Source organism: Brachyistius frenatus, unplaced genomic scaffold, assembly GCF_029030835.1.
Source record: "Brachyistius frenatus isolate BFR_SWC_R1_liver_20210118 unplaced genomic scaffold, ASM2903083v1 Contig_19, whole genome shotgun sequence".
Lineage (NCBI taxonomy): Eukaryota > Metazoa > Chordata > Actinopteri > Embiotocidae > Brachyistius > Brachyistius frenatus.
The window spans coordinates 2,825,402-2,846,825 of NW_027210618.1; the positions used below are offsets into that span (position 1 = coordinate 2,825,402).

Here is a 21,424-nt window from a genome sequence, read left to right on the forward strand (position 1 = left end):
AATATTCGCTCGTAGTCGTAGTGCCCCCTGCTGGAGACAGGAAACGTGATATATATATATATTTTTAACTGCAAGCGGGGATATGCGGTTCTTTGCGCATTGCATGTCCAGGAGCCGGCGACCCCGGACAGCCGGATCCCCGACGCGCACCGTGCCAGGGCCCGCATATCACTGCTTGCAGTTTTAATATGCAGCAGACAATGCCTCCAATATGAATGTTGTGGAGTTATGGCCACAAACGTGTTTTGTGAAGTCAAAATCTAATCAGATCATTCTTGGTACCAAGTGGATGTTTGTGCCAAATTTTAAGGAATTCTAGCAAGGCGTTGCTGAGAATGGGATGAATGAACATGCAGACAACCTGACAACATATTTTGTCTAAAACATGGTCTATTGTGTTGGCCTTTATTACAGTTGTACAACAGGCTTTATGAAGCAGAAGTGATGAATGTGGTTGTGAATGATTTTGGTTCCCTTAAAGCTTTTTGAGGCCAGCCTCAGTAATATATCATGTCAATACCCATGTGAATGTTTTCATGGCCATGACACACAATCTGAAAGTCCACCTCAGTCTCAGCCTCTTCTCCATACTTTCTGGCTGCTGTCTGAAAAAGCCCATGGAGAATGTGTGTGTCAAAAGGTTACGCAATCAGCACACCATGCTGAGACAGAACAGACTAGTGTGCTGTGGGGAGTGAGTGAGTGCATTTGTGTGTAGGGGTGTCTGAATGGAACTGGATGAAGGGGGTGGGGGTGTCTCCAGAGAGAGGCAAAGCAGAGGGAAAATCTCACTGTCGGCTGCAACTAAGTTTTCAGTTCCTCAGATCTCCCCCCTCCATGTTACATGGTGAAACCTGAAACGGCAGCAGGCCTGTATTTGATGCCCCACTCTCCTGTGGAAACTGTCATTGTAGTACAATATGAAAGGTGAGTGCCTCTGATTATTCAAGTATGTGATGTTTTTCTTGACTCACAGATAATCAGTGAGTTTATTGCTATTTATGAGATATAATGTAAACATTCATCATTTTCAAATCTGATTTGATTATTTATTCATTGTCAGCAGAGCTCAGTGAAAGCTGCTGCTTAAAATGATCTCTTACATATTCAATTTATTTTTAAGATTTCTGCCAAGCATTTTTCTTCCTTTTGCCCTTCACCTGCTATATTAACCATCATGCTCAAGTGCAGAAACTGCACATATGTGATTTAAAAATTGGCTTTCAAAAAATGTATTGTTTTACTCTGCAAATTTTGATGCAGCTCAGTTCATTCTGTGTTGATAATCTGTTTGTTCAGTTGGCAGAAAGCAGATCACATGATGAAATGTGCTTTTGCAGATTGCAGTTCATTTTCAATCAATAACTACTTTAAGCAGTATCGCTTATTTTGCATAATCGCATCAAATGGTCAAAATTTTAATTGTGACACTCAGTATTAGAACGTTATTAACAGGGAAGAAAATCATTTAACTTCAACAGGACAAAAAAATGCAAAAGAAATCACTTATTTTCTCTGTTTAAATTTCCAATTCATACCATTGCTTTCACTTTGCATCTTTTTTTTTTTTTGCATCTAGAAGATTTATCATTTACTTCCATCTATACTTCTGTCAATTCATATTCAACGTCACAGGCTGCATTCTGTAAATCTTTACAATGTACTCACTACCTGACTAATGGTATCTATCACCCTAACAGTCATATCAGAAGGAAAAGACAAGAGAAAACATGACTGATTACATGTGAATAGGAGTCGCTTTGGTGAACCCATGGAGAATTATCACCCGACTGCAGTTCACCTTCAGCCAGTTGTGGAAAATAACAATGTATACATTTTGTACTTTATATTAAATATTTTTACTGTACTTGAGTATTTTCATTTGAGGAAACTTTATACTTTCATTTCACAACTTTTCAGAGGTAAATTTTGTCATTTGACATCTTTAAATACATCTCAATGTTAAAGATTAAACCAGCGGTTTCCAACCCCTTTGGCTTCTGACATCTTACATAAGGCGGTGTGTGGCATGGGAGGTCACATTTCAGATGCCTGAGTTGTTTACAGCTCCATTAGTGATTTTTCCCTCTAAACTTCTCACATGGTTTCCTTTCAATAAATGTTTAAATGATCCAATATCTCAAGAAAAGAATGAAAGATAAAAAGTCCAAAATGTTTTTTTTCAGATTTGTGGATCAGAACTTAGTAATCATCTGACTACCCCTCAGATTTATCTGTTGTCCCTGTGTTTAAAACTGCATATAAAGTAATTTAAACTACTCCACCTTCAGCAGCTGCAACAATAACATGCCGCTTACACACAGATGCTTCAGTATTAATAACCTAATGATATTATATCAGTCAGAGGGACCAAACTAGTACTTTTACTTTGACAATTTAACTACATTTTGCTGCTAATATCTATGTTCTTTTACTTAGGATTCTTCATGCAGGACTTTTACTTGTAATGGAGTATTTTTACACTGCTATATTGGTACTTTTACTTAACCAAACGATCTGAATACATCTTCTACTATTGTCCTCAGCTTTTTGTTCTGCCATATCTTTACTGTTTTGGTTCACTCTCTTAGTTCAACATCCTTGTTTCCAGCTGCAGCAAACATCATGGTACTCCACATGTCCTGCGCTGCTCAGTACACAGCTAAAGTTGGCGATTAGCACTTTGGAACATTTAGCAGCCAAAAAGTCATGAGTTGGTGGAGACCTAAAGTGATTATTTACTTTACCCAAGGTCACTGTGATTGTGACATACTGGTGACACTGAAAGGAATAGTTCAGTATTTTGGGAAATTGCTGAGAGTTAAGTGAGAAGATCGATACCATATGTGGATAGATTGTGAGAGTGGACAGTTCAGCAGCTGGCCTGGCAGCGTCCAGTATTGAAAATGTATGTCCACCACTAATGGTCACTACTTCATTATTTCTTGTTTGTTTAGTCTAACTAAAAGTTTAAATTTTACGAGTGTTATGATTATTTCTGGGTGAGGAAACTTCCTGCAGTCTTGTCACCGTGATGTTGCCAGGCTACCACTAATGAGTCCAGACAGGTGCATTATTTTGCCTTTGGACGGCACCACGCCGCCTGTTTCGCCTCACTGTTTACATTCTTGAAGCAAAGCATAGCTAACCCGGTTGCTGGCTTTAGCAGACATGTGGGTGGTATTCATCAAATGATCTGTATTCATCGTATCATCAAACTATTCCTTTAAGGACCACAAAGTCTGCCAATCCTTCAGTTAGTTAGCCAGTCTTTCAGTAGGTCAGTCTGTCAGTCACTCACTCAGACAGTCAGTCAGTCCATTGCATTTCAAAAAGACTCGATGCCGGTGCTGTTTCCTGGGATAAAGCTCCACTGTGCCTCAATGAGGTCATTCCCAGTCTTGGCTTATTTTCTCACAGGGTGCCTCTTTTCTGAGGTCCAGTGTAAAAATGTGTTTGAAGACCTTTTGTCTTTGCCAGAATATGTCAGTATAAATAATGATAACTTTTAGTCTCATGTCTTTTGAAGTAAGGCATGTGGTCCACAGACAAACTGTGAAAAAAGTGAGGTAAACTGTGATTTGGCTGCAAGTCCAGTAAGGATTCTAATTTGCCAGCACAAAGGAGAGGGGCTACTCTGCTTTTGTTAGCACTAAGCCTTCATTCCCACCAAGAGTACCTTCAGAAAACAAGGAGCTCTATTTTTACTGCAATTTGGCTCCAAAACAGAGTCCAGCCTTCAACCCTTGCACACAGCACATACAAAGTCACGGTTGTGCTCCACCTTTGGCCTTTGCCAGTAAGAGCACATTCCTAAAGGTGGCTTCACACAATATATCACATGAAATGGGATAGCTATATCCTGTGTTGTTTACAGAAGTACACTTAGATAATAGGCAGCTGCATTAGTCCCATGAGACCTGGTCATACAACATGTAAGTTGTGTTTTTGTGTTTGTGTGGATGTGTTAAAAAACAGAGGAAGGAAAGAATTATTGCTGTGTTCTGGTAACTGAATCAGTGTGAGCATGTTTCCTGCAGACTGATGACCAATTTGTTTGAATCTGGACCACAGCAGTGTTCACAATGTCATCCAGAGAGAGGAGAGAGGGTAACAGAAGGACCGCTGAGAAGCCCGTTAATGCAACCTGACAGGAGTGAGCACAGTCAGTGGGCTGTCTGTTTCCTCCACAGAGAGAAATTCTTTCAGCTGCAGTGGCCCCAAAAACGGGGTCTGGCTGAGGACTTGACCAACTTCAAATGTGGTTGTCACGTAACCCCAAACCATTACTGACCTCATCCAACTCAGAAAAAGGGGATGACATGAATAATAGCTCATGTAAACATAAACATTTGGCACATGGGAACTCTCCATGAATGGGTGCCTTAAAGTTCTGAGTTCTGCAAATTCAATTTATATGATGGCCTTTTATTGGATGCACTTTAGGCTTCCTGAATGAATCCCCCCAAATTTTGGATGGTAAATCCAACCAGTAAAAACATGCTGTCATCTGTCATGGAAATTTGATTCTATACCCAGTTTTGTAATTTCTTCCAGATTTGTTTGAATTTACTAAAACGTTGTGAAAACAGCAGGGCAAACATTCTATATAATGATTTGTTAATTCTCAGATGAATTTTGCAGCCCAGTATCATATAAAGTTGCCACAGCATGAAATGTATGCACGTATGAGCAGGTTCAACGAAGCAGGTCTTGACCAGATGCTTAGTCACACCCAGGTGAAGCAAAATGGATTTTGCACAGTTTCTTCTATCTAATTTTTGCTTTGTCTCTTGCACTCTTTCCACTGTAACTCCTAGGACACCCAGGAGATGTGGAGAACATGTCCAAATTGGAACCTTCCAATGGCCACAGCAGGTCTCTGGACATTGTGCCCAGTACGGAGGAGAAGTTGATTGAAAGGGGTCAGTGGGGCAACAAGATCGAGTTTGTCCTGTCAGTGGCTGGAGAAATTATTGGCCTGGGGAATGTTTGGCGTTTCCCTTACCTTTGTTACAAGAATGGAGGAGGTGAGTGCTGGAAATCCCTGTCATCTTGGTGCCTGTTTAACACAAAAGCATGAGTTTCAGCATTTAGTCAACCACGTCAGGGTCTGATGGAGTGTTTGCGACTAGAAACAGACATTTGGTTAGATGCATAGGTGTAGTGGGCTTTTTCACCACCTTTCCTCCCTTTTGCACTGGCAACACTATCACACTGCACAAATTGTGGCGTTGAATAAGTCTTACATTGTTCTAGGGTGACCCAATAGCCAGTAGTTGGGGCACATACCACGTGGGCATTGGAGCTCTGAGCAGAGAGTCGCCAGTTTGAGTCCTGGCCAGTTAGACCATTTACTACATGTCATTCCCTTCTTTCTCACTCTGTCTATCCAAAAAGTGGAAGAAAAAAAAATGATCAAAACTGTATCTTAAAATAAAAAAATTAAAAATCTGGGAATTTCTTATTTTTGTCGCAAAGCAATTTTGCAGGTACTAAATTAATCTGAGAGGAGATTATTATAAAGTAGAAGGGCACTCGGAGAGCTCTGACCTCCGCCAAGGCCAATGGGTAGCAAATCTTTTATGCACATGTGCAACTGTAGAGTAATGGCAAAAATACACTAGTGTGTAGCTGAAGCCTCACATTCCAGCTGTTTATTCATCATGTACATTTTACATACTTAACATACAATTGTAAACACCAGAAGGTTGAAATAACATTGTGAACATTAAAGCTTGTTATCAAAACAGTTGTTACAGAAAACTGTATGTTCATAAGCAGAAACTTTTACTTGAGTCAAATGTAATTTTATATTACAATTTACAACTTCCAGTTTTTCCCCATGAAACTACTATCCCTGAGTGCTCCATAATAACTGCTTAAGTTTGAGGATGTAAATGTGTGTCCCAGAGGATTACTGGTTCCCGTGAATCTGGATTTTGATCTGGAGTCATCATATTTCCAGAATGTTTTTTCACTATTGAACTCTACTATCCTCTACTGGATTTTAGGATGTATGGCATTCAGTAGGACAAATGCCCAATCTAGCATTGTTAATCAAAAGTGAAAAATAATTAGCAGAAACACCCTGAAATTTGGATCTGCGCCAAAATTGTACGTGTTCTTTCTTGGCCCAAGTTACACCCTTCCACCCAGTTTCATGACAATTAGGTCAGTAGTTTTTCTGTAATCCTGCTGAGAACCAGACAAACAAACAAACTGCAAAATCTAGTTCAATATATTTTCTATCTATTCCAAGGAGACTTGGAGATTTGGGCTTTTTCAAAATAAAACATGACCTCATTGACAAACACTAAAACAGGTAAACAATAAAATCTCAGTACAGTGTTTTGAATTTGTGAATAGGTTAGTTTTAAGTTTTATATATTTATGAAAGAAAAGGGGAAAAGAAAGACATTTTCACTTCAAGCCACCTTGCACTATATATGTCTGAATCAATTGAAAGATGATACACTAGTCCCTACTGTCCTTCATTACTTGAAGGCATGTTGAATGTGTCTTTGTGATTTTTTTTTTTTTCTTCCTTTAACCTGTTCTTACTCAGGAGCCTTTTTTATACCATACCTCATCTTCCTGTTTGCTTGTGGGATCCCGGTCTTTTTCCTGGAGACGGCTCTCGGTCAGTTCACCAGTGAGGGAGGGATCACCTGCTGGAGGAAAGTCTGTCCATTGTTTGAAGGTATTTTCTGAAGAAAGGTGACTTAATGGATGTTTATTGATGTTAAACGCACTGTAAGTGGATCCAACGCATCACTTCTCTGACATAATTAAGATGCTTTGTAAAAATGTATGTTTGGGGGAACATCCATCCTCAGTATGATCTATTAGATAACAGAAAGCATGGTATTATGTAACAATCAGCTGCGTGTGCATCACACAGAATACATTAAATGAAAGGGGGAAAAATGTATGAAAACAAGTGAAACATGTCCGTACCATGTAATGTGTTTATGGACATTATATTCTTTTATTCTTGTCAGTGTGATGTGAATTAGCATGTGCAGTATACGTGTGACTTTGTGTGTGTCAATCCAGTATGAATCCCGCTCAGATGTGGGAGACTTGTGGACGTAGCTGACTGGTTGGAAAGCAACCAAGTCTGGCTAATGTTCATTTTCTACAAGGCTTTCAGCATTCAGCTGCTTTCTAATAAGTCTGTAATCAGCCATAATCATAACCTACAGAGCATGACAGCTGGGGAAGAGTCCTATCAGGGTTGCAATCATCTTTTGAAACAGGATTTTATTGTAGAATTTTCATCTCTGTGCATCACTTGAGATGCAGTGATTGCTTCCGTCTGAAGCCATCATCAGTAGAATTAAATCTCATTTCAGTGTTCGCAGTCTGCTGTTGAAAACTAACCAATAATAATACATTTCCAGTTGTGCTGTTTAATGTCTTTCAAGCTGCTTTTGTGACAGTGTGTGACGAGCAATAACCTGCAAGAAGAGTACAGCTCCATAAAATCTGTGGAAGTAAATAGTCACATATACTCAAATATTTAGTCACATGGCTTTGTTATCAGTTGACTGTGGACAATGGGGCTCAAACCCCCAATCAAACTATTCATTTTCAAAGTAATAATTAGAGTTGGACTTTACAGTACCATACATGTGATGTTTTTATGTTCCAGGATTGGGTTATGCCACTCAGGTGATTGTTGGTCTGCTGAACGTCTACTACATTGTTGTGCTCGCCTGGGCAATCTTCTTTCTGTCCAACTCCTTCACCTGGAATCTGCCCTGGGCGTCCTGCAACAACACGTGGAACACAGGTGAGACACAACGCACTACCCCAAAAGCTGTGTACGTCTGCTACAGATACAGCACTGAGAAAATATCTAGACACTGACCGAAGATTGAAAATGCTTTCAAAAATATTTTTTCAAGAATATTTTCACCCCAAGTGCAGTGAACAGATACAACTAAATACAATCAATATTTGGTGTAAACACAATTTGTCTTTAAAAACCAGCACCACTGAGTTACACTTTCATTTTTTTCTTTGTTTTTTACATAATTGGCAGGTATTGTTTCGAGCATCTTGAGGAACGTGCCTCAGTTCTTCTGTGGATTTATTCTGTTCCAGTGTTCTGTCTCTACATGTAATCCCAGTTTGTGTTCTGTTGTTGAGATCAGGGCTCACCATGTTATGCCTATATACTGCAAGATGTCTCAGGGGCTAATCAGATGCCTGCATAATGAGATGATGGATAACAATCAACATCTACATTTTGCACGGTGCTGTGTCGGGTACTCGTTTATCAAGTGTTGCTAGGTCTCCATCTTGACATGGATTGATTGATGGATGGATGGATGGATGGATGGATGGATGGATGGATGGATGGATGGAGTCCTAAAATACTGTATTTTTCCCAACATTGCCAGATGATTATGCTTTAATTCTTGAAATGCTTTCACTATCAAGTTGATTGTATTCTTTCCCAGAATGTTATTATTTTAGAGTGGAATAACATACTTTAAAAACATTACACAAATGTTTTGTGGGATAACATTCTTAAAATGTCTTGAAAATGAAAATGTTCGGAGAGAACATTATCCTACCTTTAAGAGGAACATTCTGACGACAACCTGGTATCACGGCAAAGTCTGAAATTGACACGCCCGTCCACTACAGCAAAACGTGAGATAGCCAGCGTGAGAGTGGATGGACGATGTGCAGGCGTGGAAGTTCCACGTTTTCCTGTAGTAGACGCACGTCTATTTCAAGGAAAATGGAACTTGCTGCAAGGTTTGAACCATGTGATTTACAGGAAAACAACAATATGAGCAGAAACACACGGTTGGAGTTAGAAAAGAAAACATGGTTCAGTTTAGGAGAAAAAAACAACAACTTAAGAATAACTTTGTCACCTCCTGGACTGTCACGCCTAGACAGGACTAAGCGTGGCTACCTCACGTCTTGCTGTCGTGGATAGGCATGACTATTTCATGCTTTTCACGCCATGATATTGATTGGGAAGGAACAACAAACAAACAGACAAACAAAACAAAAATCCCATCGAAGACATTCCTCGAACATTGCATCATTTCCAGCTGAACATCTTACCTGCTAAACATCAGCATGTTAGCATGTAGCCTTCATGCTCACAGCAATATTCAGCCTCAAAATACTTGCAAGGCTTTTAGTGTTGTTGATACCTAATTTTATGTTACAAACATAATGTTTTCTGGTGTTCCCTTTATCATTTCAATTGATTTATGTTTTTATTTATTTTTTTATTTTGAGGGAGTGAATGTGCCTGCACCCCTTCACTCCTTTGCCTCAGTGGTAGCATTGTTTCTCCTTCCTGTGTGTAACTTGGAAACCTCAGAGAAAGCTTGGATTTCTTCACAGCATTGAATGTCCTTTTGTCTATCCTTCATTCAAGATTCCTGTATGGCATTTCAGAGGGGGAATAGCTCCATCAATCACCATGAGAATGCCACCTCTCCTGTCATTGAGTTCTGGGAGTAAGTGCCGTTTTGTCTGGCCATGTCCTCAAATGGCCTTACATGGCAACAAATTCAACAAATCTTAAAAGATGTTTTTGCCTGTTTTAAAATTGTACTATTGTTGGCCTAGATACAACTTATGTTACAACTTTTACCACAAGTTTCAAAGTTCTTTAGTTTTACTAGGTAAACTTTTGAATGTGACTCTTATTAGCTCATGAGAGCATTGACAAAATTATATTTTAGAAAAGTTGTGAGCATGAACACATTGTCATGCCCTTAAGTCAAGATAAAACCTTTCTAATGTTTGTCCTGTGTATGCGTGTGCACTCCAGGCGCAGAGTGCTGAGAATCTCCTCAGGTATTGACCATATCGGCTCTCTGAACTCGGATTTGGTTATCTGTCTCGCCATTGCATGGGTCATCTGTTACTTCTGCATCTGGAAGGGAGTCAAATCCACTGGCAAGGTGAAACTTTCCCTCAACAGTGAAATATTTAATATGAAAAAATGATCTGCATATCAGTCTGAATGTGCAGCACTGTATACAAAGTCTTTTGAGACTTGTAGCACTAAATACTACCAAAGATGTTTAAGATCTTATCTTTTTTATTTGACCAACACTTTTTAAAACTCTGCCAGAAATTGAACATACTAAATAAATCTGATGCGGAAGTGATGTTGTTTCCCTGCAGGTGGTTTACTTCACAGCCACCTTCCCTTATGTTATGCTGCTGATCCTACTGATCAGAGGGGTCACCCTGCCAGGAGCCTCCAGGGGAATCCACTTCTACCTGTACCCTGACCTGGGACGGCTATCTGACCCACAAGTAGGTTAAAACATGCACTTGGTCTCAAGTGTACAGCCACAAACACAAATTGTCAAACATGCAGATACAACTTAAAAAAACCTCATGGCTTTGCATCTGTCGGACTTTCAATGCTTTGCTTAGCAATTGATAGCAATATGGGTACAACCTGGCATAGCACTATCTAAAAATCTAGCCCTACAGATAAATTTAACACATCCATAATAATGTGCTCATACTCACCAAAACTGACAGTAATTTTTAAGATTTTGGAGTCACTAAAAGTGTTTCAGGTCATATTAAACTAAACTGTCCTCCCTGGTTTATAATTTATACCATTTGTTTGCTTTTTTTTTCACAAAGACATTAACTGATATAATTTGTTAGCTTAGCAAAAGAGTTGTTGAATATAATTCTGGCAGCAGCGATATGTAGAGTTGCATATGCTGACCAGTGACCTAAAGGTTAAATCAGATAAGCCCAAGACTATGTGGAGGAAGTTGCATTGAACTGCCCTGATCAATTTTGGTTTCAGGTAAGGTGGATCATTTTGGCAGTTAAATCAAATGCAACACATTTCACAATATTTTATCAGCTGCTTAAAAGTTTTGTTACATCTTTTCTGAATTTGATTGCTAAGAAAATTGACACTGTCAATGAACTGAAGTTACCCGCATTAGTACTTCTAATCTGCTGCCTTTTTGGCAGAGATTTGGTTTAAGTTCAACTAAAATTACTTCGATGTGATTTGGCAAAGTTTGTTGTTTTTTAGGCCACAATCTTACTTTTTTGTTCACTCACTGCCCTCAAAATGTCAACACTGACACATTAAGCTTCATGCTGTACACTATGATCACGAGGTTCTAAAACACCACTGTACGTGAACCTGCTCAGCATTAAATGACAGACAGACGTAAAAAAAAAAAAAAAAACTGACCTGTGGAATATTTAACAGCAAAAAAAGAGTATTTTCTCAGGTGTTATTCACGACTAAAAAGGGATGTAGCTCTTTCTATGTCCTAGATGAGTAAATAAGCAGTTCACCATATGCAGCTATTACATGAATCCTGTCACATTACTTTCTGCTTTTGCACTAACATAACAATAAATTGCTTTAAGCCCTTTTAATAAATGGAAGAGAGTGGATTGGGAGTAGTGGTGGTAACAGTGACTTTTAAAATTTCGTCTTTCCTTGTTGTTAGATTGCAACCGGCATGAAAATGCAAAAGAGGGCCCCCCTTTCATTCCCTCTCAGGGCCCATGGGGATGAATACAAGCCCCACATGTGCAGGCCAAGACAAGCGAGGCTGGTGGGGTTGATGCCTTGGGAATACCTGCCTTTGTGTAATGTTGTGTCCAGAGCTTGTGCTGTTGGTTGGACCTCCAGTCAATCAGATCCTCAGTCTTGGATGCCAACTTTCTAAAACATGCCCCAGTGCTCCCAGACTACTTTACCAGAATTGCAAGAAGAAAGAAAGTCCTAATTTGAATTTTGAAGTGCGAGTGAGTGCTCAAAGAGGGCTCCACTTTACGCCTTAGAGGGTGGAGATGGATAATAGGCTTTGTTGGGCGGGTGATGTCAGACTGGTAAGGGTGAGAGGCTGAGATTCGGGGTCAGGAGTTTTGGGATATGATAGATGCATTGGAGTTAGATTCTGTTTTTCAATATGTTCAGTTCAGTCATATCGTTGATGAGATGTTCCTTGTTGTTGTGGGTCCTTTTTTGTGGGTTTGGGATCCATTTTGACAGCAGAGTAGAGTGAGCTCTCTAAGGATGTTAGCAACACATCTGCTTGTATTAGCATTAATCAACTGTAAGCATATAGACCAAAATAATGTAAGCTAAAGCAAGTTTATACCACATCAACAACAAAGAAATTAAAAATGCTTTACATAAAAAAACAAAAATCAACGGCATCAAGACAAAATTAAAAACAACATAAGACAAAAGACAAAAAAGCATTACATAGAAAAGTGAGTTAAATAGAGAATAATAATAATAAAAAAAGAAATACAAGAGTAAAAGTTGCAGTGTAGGGTATGAAATAAGTAATTATTTGATTTAATAAGAGGCAATGGGAAACTGAAAAGTCTGCAGACTTGATTAAAAAGAACTAAGAGTTGCAGCAGGTCAGCAGTTCTGCATAAAAAAAACTAAAAGCTGCTTCCACATGTTTAGTTTTGATTCTAGGGACATAAAGCACACCTGTCCCAGACGCCCTGAGGTGTCTGGATAGTTAATAATGCAATAGCAGATCAGAAATGTATTTTGACCATAAAGCATTTAGTGCTTCATAACATAGCAGCATTTTGAAATATTTTTTTTGACAGACAGGAGGCCAGTGTACAGATCTGAGAACTAGACAAACATGACCCACTTTGTTAGTCTTGGTGAGGACTCAAAGTCTTTGAGGTGACTGAAGATGAAGTTTAATCAGATCCTGCTGAGACATAAATCCTTTAATCTTTGATATTTTAAGGTTATAATTGGTTGATTTTGTAATTGTCTCAATGTGGATATCAGAATTTAAGTCTGAGTCCATGACTACTCCAAGCTTGGTTTGAGGCTTTTAACTTTAAACTGAGGGTTGACTTTTCGTCGTCCTACTTGTCTCCAAAAACAAATACAACTTCAGCTTTATCTCATCCAGTCATTGATTTGTTTCAATACAGTTACTCAGCGATCACATGGGATCATGGTGTCCTGGATATATGGTGATGTACATTTGAGTGTCATTTGAATAAATCTGAAAATATATTTTGTTGTTTTACATAATCTTAGCTCATAGGAGTGAGTAGATGTAGAATACAAGAATGAAGCTTTGGGGAAATCTGCATGACATTTTTATCTGTTCACACATGTAAATATAGACACAGAGTTCTCCCTGGTCTGTGTTTAAGTGGACTTCAAGGCCTTAACAAGAGCAGCTTTGATGGTAAGGATGGCACGGTGGTGCAGTGGTTAGCATTGTCGCCTCACAGCAAAAAGGTTCGAATCTGGTCCTGGGCCTTTCTGTGCGGAGTTTGCATGTTCTCCCTGTGCTTGCGTGGGTTCTCTCCGGGTTCTCTGGCTTCCTCCCATCATCCAAAAACATGCACCTCAGGTCAGGTTACCTGGCGCCGCGCTAGTGGCAGCCTGCTGCAGCATCTCCCCCCTGAGAGCCCCCCTGCTGTAGCAAAGAAATTTCCCCTCGGGGATTAATAAAGTGAAAAAAAATAATAATAATAATTAACTGGAAGACACCAAAACACCTGTTTTGCACTAAAAAGTTGTTCAGATGTTAAAAAAAACCTTTTTATATATAATTTTACACAACAGAAGATTTGGCACAGACCAATAATTGGTCTTTATTAATGTGTCCAGATTATTATTTTTTAAGAGTGGCTTGATGAAGCTAGTTTTCACGTAAAAGGATGGGGAACCTGGAGAGGAGAGTGACCTTGATGGAGTTTGGGGGGGGTGAACAGTTTTACTCCTGACTTGTTAAATCAGAGTCCAACTGCCTTTTCTGCTGATCCAGAGAAAAATGAAGTTGTTAATGAAGTGCGCTGAATAGACAGTATGTGTATATAGTTGAAAGCCATGTGTTCAGTGGCAACAATCAGCTGAATCTCTCAGTTTGGTAGAGGACAACAGATTAACACCTCAGCATTCAGAGAGGTGACTTTGTTCAACAGATTCATCAGGTCTTGTTTCAGCATTTCAGACTGCCGATTCACAACACATTTTGTCCCTGTGTGCAGTCAGATGTGTTTCACAGTTAGATTTGCAGCCACAAAATGCAAGATTCTTTCTGTCATATCTGTAGAAAGCTGACAGAAAGCTGGTTATGCTTCACATTTGTCATAATGACCAGCTGATGATTCTGTTTAGAAATTATACCCTAATTATTCTGTATGTGAGGGCTGAAATAGTTCTGAAAACCCTCAGCTCAGTTATATAGGAAGCTGGTAACAGAGAAACTGGGAGGCTTTTTGCTTTGTATTGAATACAGTCTGTGCGAATGCATTTCTCAGAAAGAAACATTTAGTTAAAAGTGTATTTTAAATTCCCCCCTTTGACCATTTTGTTTCCTTTCTGTCCTTAAGGTGTGGATGGATGCTGGAACTCAGATCTTCTTCTCATACGCCATCTGCCTGGGCTGCCTCACTGCCTTGGGAAGCTACAATAAATATAACAACAACTGCTACAGGTAAGGGCTGAGATGATAATGCAGTTGGTATTATGATTACCTGTCAAACCTTACCTCTCTCTTCTTGAATATGCATAATGTTCAAACAGTTGTTTTTCATTTTTACCATCACCAGAATAATCAGTCTTCTATTTTTAGATGAAGTTAATCAAATCTCTTGCCCAGAAAGTGTTGAGCACACGATGTCTTTAGCCCATCACCACATGCAGCTCCTAATTATTCCCCCCTGTGTGTGTTGTTTCCAGAGATTGCCTGTCCCTCTGCTTCCTGAACAGTGGTACCAGTTTTATTGCAGGCTTTGCCATCTTCTCCATCCTGGGCTTCATGTCCTATGAGCAAAACGTGTCCATCTCAGAAGTGGCGGAATCTGGTTTGTAGTTTTTCTGAAGACGGGCCACCACATTATCATTGGGGAGAAAGAATATGTTCAAAAGAGCTTCTGTATCTGCTGCTTTATTTTAGCTCAATTATTCTGTTTTTACTCTGCCAAACTTTGTCTTAAAAGCACCTAAGCTTTGTGGGATACCAGAGTCAAAAATTGCACAATTATATTAATAGTCAATTCTTGGCTAAATTGAAAGCTTTTCTACAGGTTCTGAATGGCCTCTGTGATTTAAGACGTTTAAAAACTTATTTTGCCCAAAATATAATAATAATTACTAACACATTTTGTCTTCTTGGATTGAAACCATAAAAGTTTCTCGAGTATTTTTTTCATCTTTGGTCATTGTGTCAAGGTCACTGAAATGTTGAACAAAACATATTTAGCTAAATGTCAACTTTCTAAATTCCAGGGATTTCACGAGTTAGTATTCCAAGATATTATCAAAATATGTGAAATCTTCAAAAGAACGACCAAGATTTATAACTTGAATGGGGTCTCTGGGTATCGTAGGTCCAGGTTTGGCTTTCATAGCTTATCCTCGTGCTGTGACTATGATGCCTTTTTCACCTCTGTGGGCCTGCTGCTTCTTCATTATGATTGTCTTTTTGGGACTGGACAGTCAGGTGAGACCAACATGCACTAAACACACACACACAAGAACACACAAAATGGATTATTCTAACAGTAGTCATATAGACGTGCAATTTTGTTGTAATTACTGACAGAAACAGAACTGTTCTGCTATTTTTTCTTGTTGTTTGGTACATTTTCAATAGGTCATCTATGCATATGTGTATACATACACACATATATACAAATAATGATTACTTCTTGTTTCCTTCCTGGTTAGTTTGTGTGTGTGGAGAGCCTGGTGACAGCCATGGTGGACATGTATCCCTCTACCTTCCGCCGTAAAAACCGCAGGGAGCTCCTCATCCTGGGGATAGCTGTGGTATCCTTCCTCTTGGGGCTCATCATGCTGACAGAGGTCAGTCTCAGTAACCTCACTTCAGAGTAACTGCACAAAATATCATTACATAATAACCATATGATCATATTTGAGAACACCCATTCAAAAAATTGTTTTCAAGGTGATATTGAGCAAATGGATGATACATGTGTAACTGCAATTATGACTTGGGGGGGGGGGGGGTCTTTGACAGCAAGTCAATATGTATAACATATTTTCATGTCGAGCCATTTGGTACAAATCATACATGCATAGACACAAATTTGCAGCGTAACACTATGTATCTAAGTACAAACTGGTTAAGTGGCTTGAAAATGATACAGTCTCGCAACTTTCTTCGATATTTTACAGCATGCAGTTTTTCTTTTCTTTTGTTCCACTGATATTGTTGTGAATTTAAACCTGTCTGTCCCCACAGGGAGGAATGTACGTCTTCCAGCTCTTTGACTACTATGCAGCCAGTGGGATGTGTCTGCTTTTTGTGGCTATTTTTGAGACTGTTTGTATTGCTTGGATTTATGGTGAGTCTGTTTGTAAGACTATTTGTGCCCATTTAAAAGGCTTTATTCTAACTGCTCAGACAGCCAGTCCCTAAAAATGAAAGGCATAGAGTGAGGGGAGCATTTGAATGTTTATTTTATATTTCAAATGAATGAAATAAATTGTAAGAAATCAACTGTTTGAGCAACATAGAACATTAACAACAACGACAAAAAAAATTGTTATCGAGGTACCAATCATTAATTTGATTTATTCATGAAGAGTATTAATGTGATGTTTTTCTTTAAACAGAGTGAATCTTCACACAGATGATTGTTAGATATTCATGCAAGTCTCCGCTGTGTTTCCATCATCCCTCTGTCCACAGGTGCTGATCGTTTCTATGACAACATAGAGGATATGATTGGCTATCGCCCCAGCCCTGTCATCAAATACTGCTGGCTGTTCTTCACCCCTGCAACGTGCTTTGTGGGTTTTCCATTCCTTTTCAATATGTATGCTTTTACACTTCCTGACAGAAGAGCATCCTCTGCTGGCCAACACTGAAAATACATTTCACTGTCCAAGCTTCTATTTGACTACAAATAGTAAAATAGTAAAATAAAGCCTATCATGTTTGTAGCATCATGTACATTTGTCCACACAGAAACATTGATTAACTTTCTTTGTCTCTTTATCAGGGAACTTTTGCCTTCGCCTTGATCAAGTACTCACCTCTGAAGTACAACAATGAATATGTATATCCATGGTGGGGGAATGGGATTGGCTGGATCTTGGCTCTGTCCTCCATGCTTTGTATCCCTGTCTGGGTGGCAGTGAAACTGTACTCCACTCCAGGAACACTGAAAGAAGTAAGTCTCAAACCTAAAAACTGTCATTTTTTTCTATGCAGATAAAAAACAGGCACGACCTTTGTAATTTCAGAGGAATGAACCAAGAAAAGAAAGCAGTCGAGAATATGGCAAAGATTTGTTTTAAAACTGCTTTCATTCATATGTAATATGATCACTTAAATATGTTCATAGGGTTGGTTGTAGTGATGATCCTACATCCCCAGACTCAGCAGTTCTCCTCAGCTTTACCTTGAAAGGGTTTTAGCATCTTTCAGCTCATTATTTTGGTTTCACACCCACAACTTTACCATTTGGTTCAGTAACAAAGAAGCAAATGTTTGCCATTTTATTATCTATATCGTCTTTATCAGAACCTTAATATGTTATGTTTGTGTTTGCACCTTTTTAATTTCCCACCAGTGGTCCAACAATGAATCAATTCATTTAGTAAGGAAGTTACACATTGTTGTAATTGAAGTACCCATTCATTTTGAATGCAGCCTAAATACTGCGGTTATCTTAAACTGTCTACAAAATAATTAGAAGAGAGGCATTCTTGTGCCCTTGTATTTCAGAAATTTGACAAATATTTGCCTGTCATAACCCTCTCTCTTCTCTAATTTCTTGTCTGCATCTCTTCAGTAATGTATCGCACTGCTCATCTTCAGTCTCTGATTACAGCCTTAATTAGACAAAATCCACTAATGTCAGCTCCTATATTTCAAATCTCTCCTTTTTAAAATAAATAGTCATCCATTTCTCAAACATTATATCATCGAGTTGAAGACTTGAAGAACTGTTTGATCCTCAAACTGAAGAGCACCAGAGGGACAACCACGAGCCCACCCGAGCAGCACTCCACACTTACAAATTATATCATTGCCATAACAAGTTTTTTATGATTTTTCCATTCGCAGCGCCTTGCCATCTTGACCACTCCTTCCACTGACTTACCGAAGACGAAGCAGGAACAGAAGAGGCTGCTGGCCGTCTTCGCAGCAGACGGCGAGAGCCTCCAGCAGAAAGCACCTCCTACCAAGGACGGCTACTTCCCTGTGGATGAAAAGGAGTCTCATTGCTAGAGACTTGGGGGTTGTAATTGGAGTCTTGTAGGGGGTCAAAGGTCACTACTCAGTTTTGGAACTCTGGCCCCCATCACAGCTCTCTCTGCAATACCTCACCAGACAAGGTGGTGAAACAGGCGCAGATGCAGACTTTAAGAGTCACTTTAGCTGTAACTGCCTTCATGCTGCTGGAACTTTCTCCCTTTATATGGTGCCTTCAACAAAACTTATGGCGGCAACAGCATCCTTACTTAAAGATTTACATCAGATTTTTGGAGAGTATGTTTAAACATCTTATTTGCCAGTGGCAGAGTCAGGTGTACATTTTAAATTGTGTCTGCTGTTGTCATACAGTGGCGAAGAATTTACATTTGATAGTGTCTGCTTTCTAAGGAAGCATGTTCTTCTGTTATGGACATCTCTAATGTTGAGTTAGTCTGACATGACATTGCATCTTGATTCTACCAGCTGTTTGCAGCAGATGGAGGACAGGAGGTGTCACATGAGTGCACAGATAGTAAAAGTTAACTTCAATAAATATCAGTTTGTGTTACAGTAGAATTAAAATGCAGAGTATTCAGTTCTATCATGGTGACAGCTTCCTTTTTTTTTTAGGTTTCCAGTAGAGAGCTGTCCTCTCAGGATCTTCCATTTTCTAATAAAACACTTTTCTATAAAACATTACTAATAAACACCTATTGACAATGCAAAAATTGAATTTAAAATGTGCATGTAGCTGAATTGACCACAACTGGACTCAGTTAGGCTGTGCTGTTTTTATTTCAAAGTGTTGTCGATGTATTCATTGATTCAATGTATATTTTTTTTCTCCTTCACTGGGCTTTGCAGAACTCCATGGATATTTTACAGGTATTTTGTTCCCAGTCTTTTGATTATTGACATGCTTTTCATGTAGTCTGTTTTGCCTTATGTTTAATGCACTGAATTGTATGAAATTAAAACGTAAAGTGCCAGAAGGAGACAGTTGTGCCTCTTAGATAGCAGCACGAGCCTGCTAAAGGGTTTCATTCCAAAAAGCACATCTCACTTGTCACCTCCCTTTCTGCTGTATTATAATGAACTTGCCTGTGTTTCTTTAGAATATATGATCATTGATTACTGATAGAGAACACTTTTAGATATATAATTTTAAAACCATTTTTATGACTCATTAAAAATACCAGAATGTGAAACATATTTCTATTGGATAATGTTTTTATATTGTGTGTGACATCCATTATTCAGTACATGAATAATCCTAAATGAAACAGATAAAAAAGAAAAAACTCTAAAGTTTAGTATATATGTATATGATACCTCATTTACTACCATGTAACATTCATGTTAACTATTTAGGGATGTTACCGTGTGTGTAAAAAAAAAAACATGTTTTACATCATTTTGCATTTAAAGCATCATGGTAGTAGGTTTCAACAGCAAAATGCAATATTTTTGTTATCTTGTGCAGTTGAAGTGTAATTAATTGAGAGTATAATTGATCTCTTATTGCCCATAAAAAAGTATTTGATTGGTATTTGATTTGGTAGCAAGTATATTATCAAGTTAGCGTAATTGCAGCATACACAATGTAGTAATGTTGATGCCGCAGTCCATCAATAGTTAGTCATTTATTCAATTGCTTCTTTAGTATATTATTAAATTAATTAATTTGATGTAAAATTGTAAACGTTATACACATATATTCACCTATCTCTGTTAACACCTAATATAATGACACCTGTGATCCTAGAAATAATAGGTCTATTCCATCAAGGCAGTTTCAAACCAAATTAAACAGATACATATGGTCACTTTTATTTTGGTTTAGGTTTTATATTATTGCAAGTGTACATAAAGATTCCTAGGTTTATAAAGTTCCTTCCATGTGCCTTCGCAACTTGAAATCAGCCAGCTGTTTTTTTTGCTGTTGTCTCACATCAGCATGATTCCGATATAAAGTATGAGAGGTGTTTAACTGTCACAAAATATCTTAAATGGCTTCTATAACACATGATTTATAGTCAGTAACTCTGAAGAGAAGATGTGATGAACACAAAGCTTTGCTGTGTCATTTCTTTCTCAAAATACTGAAAATGTAGTGGAGTGCAGGGGAGTCCATTGTTAGGGTAACAAGCAGGCAAAACTATTGTAAAAGGGTTTTCTAATATGAACTAATGCAATAAAAAGCAGTCTGTGCACATGATTTAATCTTAAAGAAATGCTGGGTGTTAAAAATAGAACAACACACATTCTAATCAGAATATTTTTCAGCATTATACATAACTTAATTGAAAGTAGTCGATTCATCAGAAAGTGATTCCACTTCACCCGTATAATGTGAAAAGCTACTCTCTCTGCTACCACCAGTGCTGTTTTTAAGTTTCCCCTTTCATCCCACTTCAAGACGCTTTAAGGTGTGGACGTTTTCATTTCCCTGAGGATGAAAGCTCCTTCTTCAGCAAGACAGCATTGAACTCCTGCAGCTGAAAGAACAAAATGCAACTGATGAAGGGCTTCATGTGAGGTGCAGCACATATATATCGTTGGTCCAATGCTCTTTAAACACAAAATTGTTTCTTGGCTGCTTTTGCATTAAAAAGTTAAATTAAAACAAAAGAAAAACATACTTCTGAAAACTATAGAGCAAAACAAATAAAATGAATCTCAACCTGGTCCTTGTATGACTCCTTCGTTTGTCAGTCTGTGGCCTCAGGGAATGGGTGCTCCTGTTTTCAATGTCAGCACATATTTTTCAGTCTAATAAACAACATCCATGCTGAATAATGCTCCCACACCACTTAAATGGACCTCATCCTTTTCAGTTCAACATTCAGTTTCATCTTATCAAAATCTACAGTAGCCTACTGAAAAGGGAATACCTCTAAACTGGAAACTGAATATATGTTAGTTTTAATGTCTGTTTCAATATTATGTAGGTATTATTTGAACTAATGTAGTTATTCTGAGTATTTTTTTTATTGGTTAATTAGTTATTTTTAGTTCGTTTAGTTTAGGTTTAACTTAAACAGCTAATTGTATTCCAATAATTGTAATCAGTACTAAAAACAAGTAAAGGAGGAAAATGTAAAGCATTTTCTATTGAAATTAGGTAGAGCAAGAGTATAAAACAGTTAAAAACAATGAATTTGTTTGATGTGAAATGCATATAATAAAATAAATGGAAAGGATTG

At 38.4% G+C, this 21,424-nt stretch overlaps 1 protein-coding gene across 1 annotated transcript; it reads left to right on the plus strand.

Annotated features, from left to right (window-relative positions):
• The first annotated feature begins 730 nt into the window (after positions 1-730).
• Positions 731-19,430, plus strand: slc6a13 (solute carrier family 6 member 13). Its single transcript, XM_069695301.1, has 15 exons — positions 731-927; positions 4,821-5,030; positions 6,569-6,703; positions 7,658-7,798; positions 9,416-9,497; positions 9,815-9,947; positions 10,174-10,308; positions 14,377-14,480; positions 14,726-14,850; positions 15,376-15,488; positions 15,716-15,853; positions 16,254-16,356; positions 16,704-16,804; positions 17,017-17,187; positions 18,087-19,430. Exons 1-15 carry the CDS (start codon positions 921-923, stop codon positions 18,249-18,251), a joined length of 1,863 nt encoding a protein of 620 aa, XP_069551402.1. The 5' UTR covers positions 731-920; the 3' UTR covers positions 18,252-19,430.
• The last annotated feature ends 1,994 nt before the right edge of the window (positions 19,431-21,424 follow it).

Excerpts from the sequence above, each read along its gene's own strand:
- slc6a13 (XM_069695301.1), top strand. Across the intron at positions 14,481-14,725 it reads TATAACAACAACTGCTACAG|AGATTGCCTGTCCCTCTGCT; the intron begins GTAAGGGCTGAG and ends TGTTGTTTCCAG. Across the intron at positions 14,851-15,375 it reads CTCAGAAGTGGCGGAATCTG|GTCCAGGTTTGGCTTTCATA; the intron begins GTTTGTAGTTTT and ends TGGGTATCGTAG.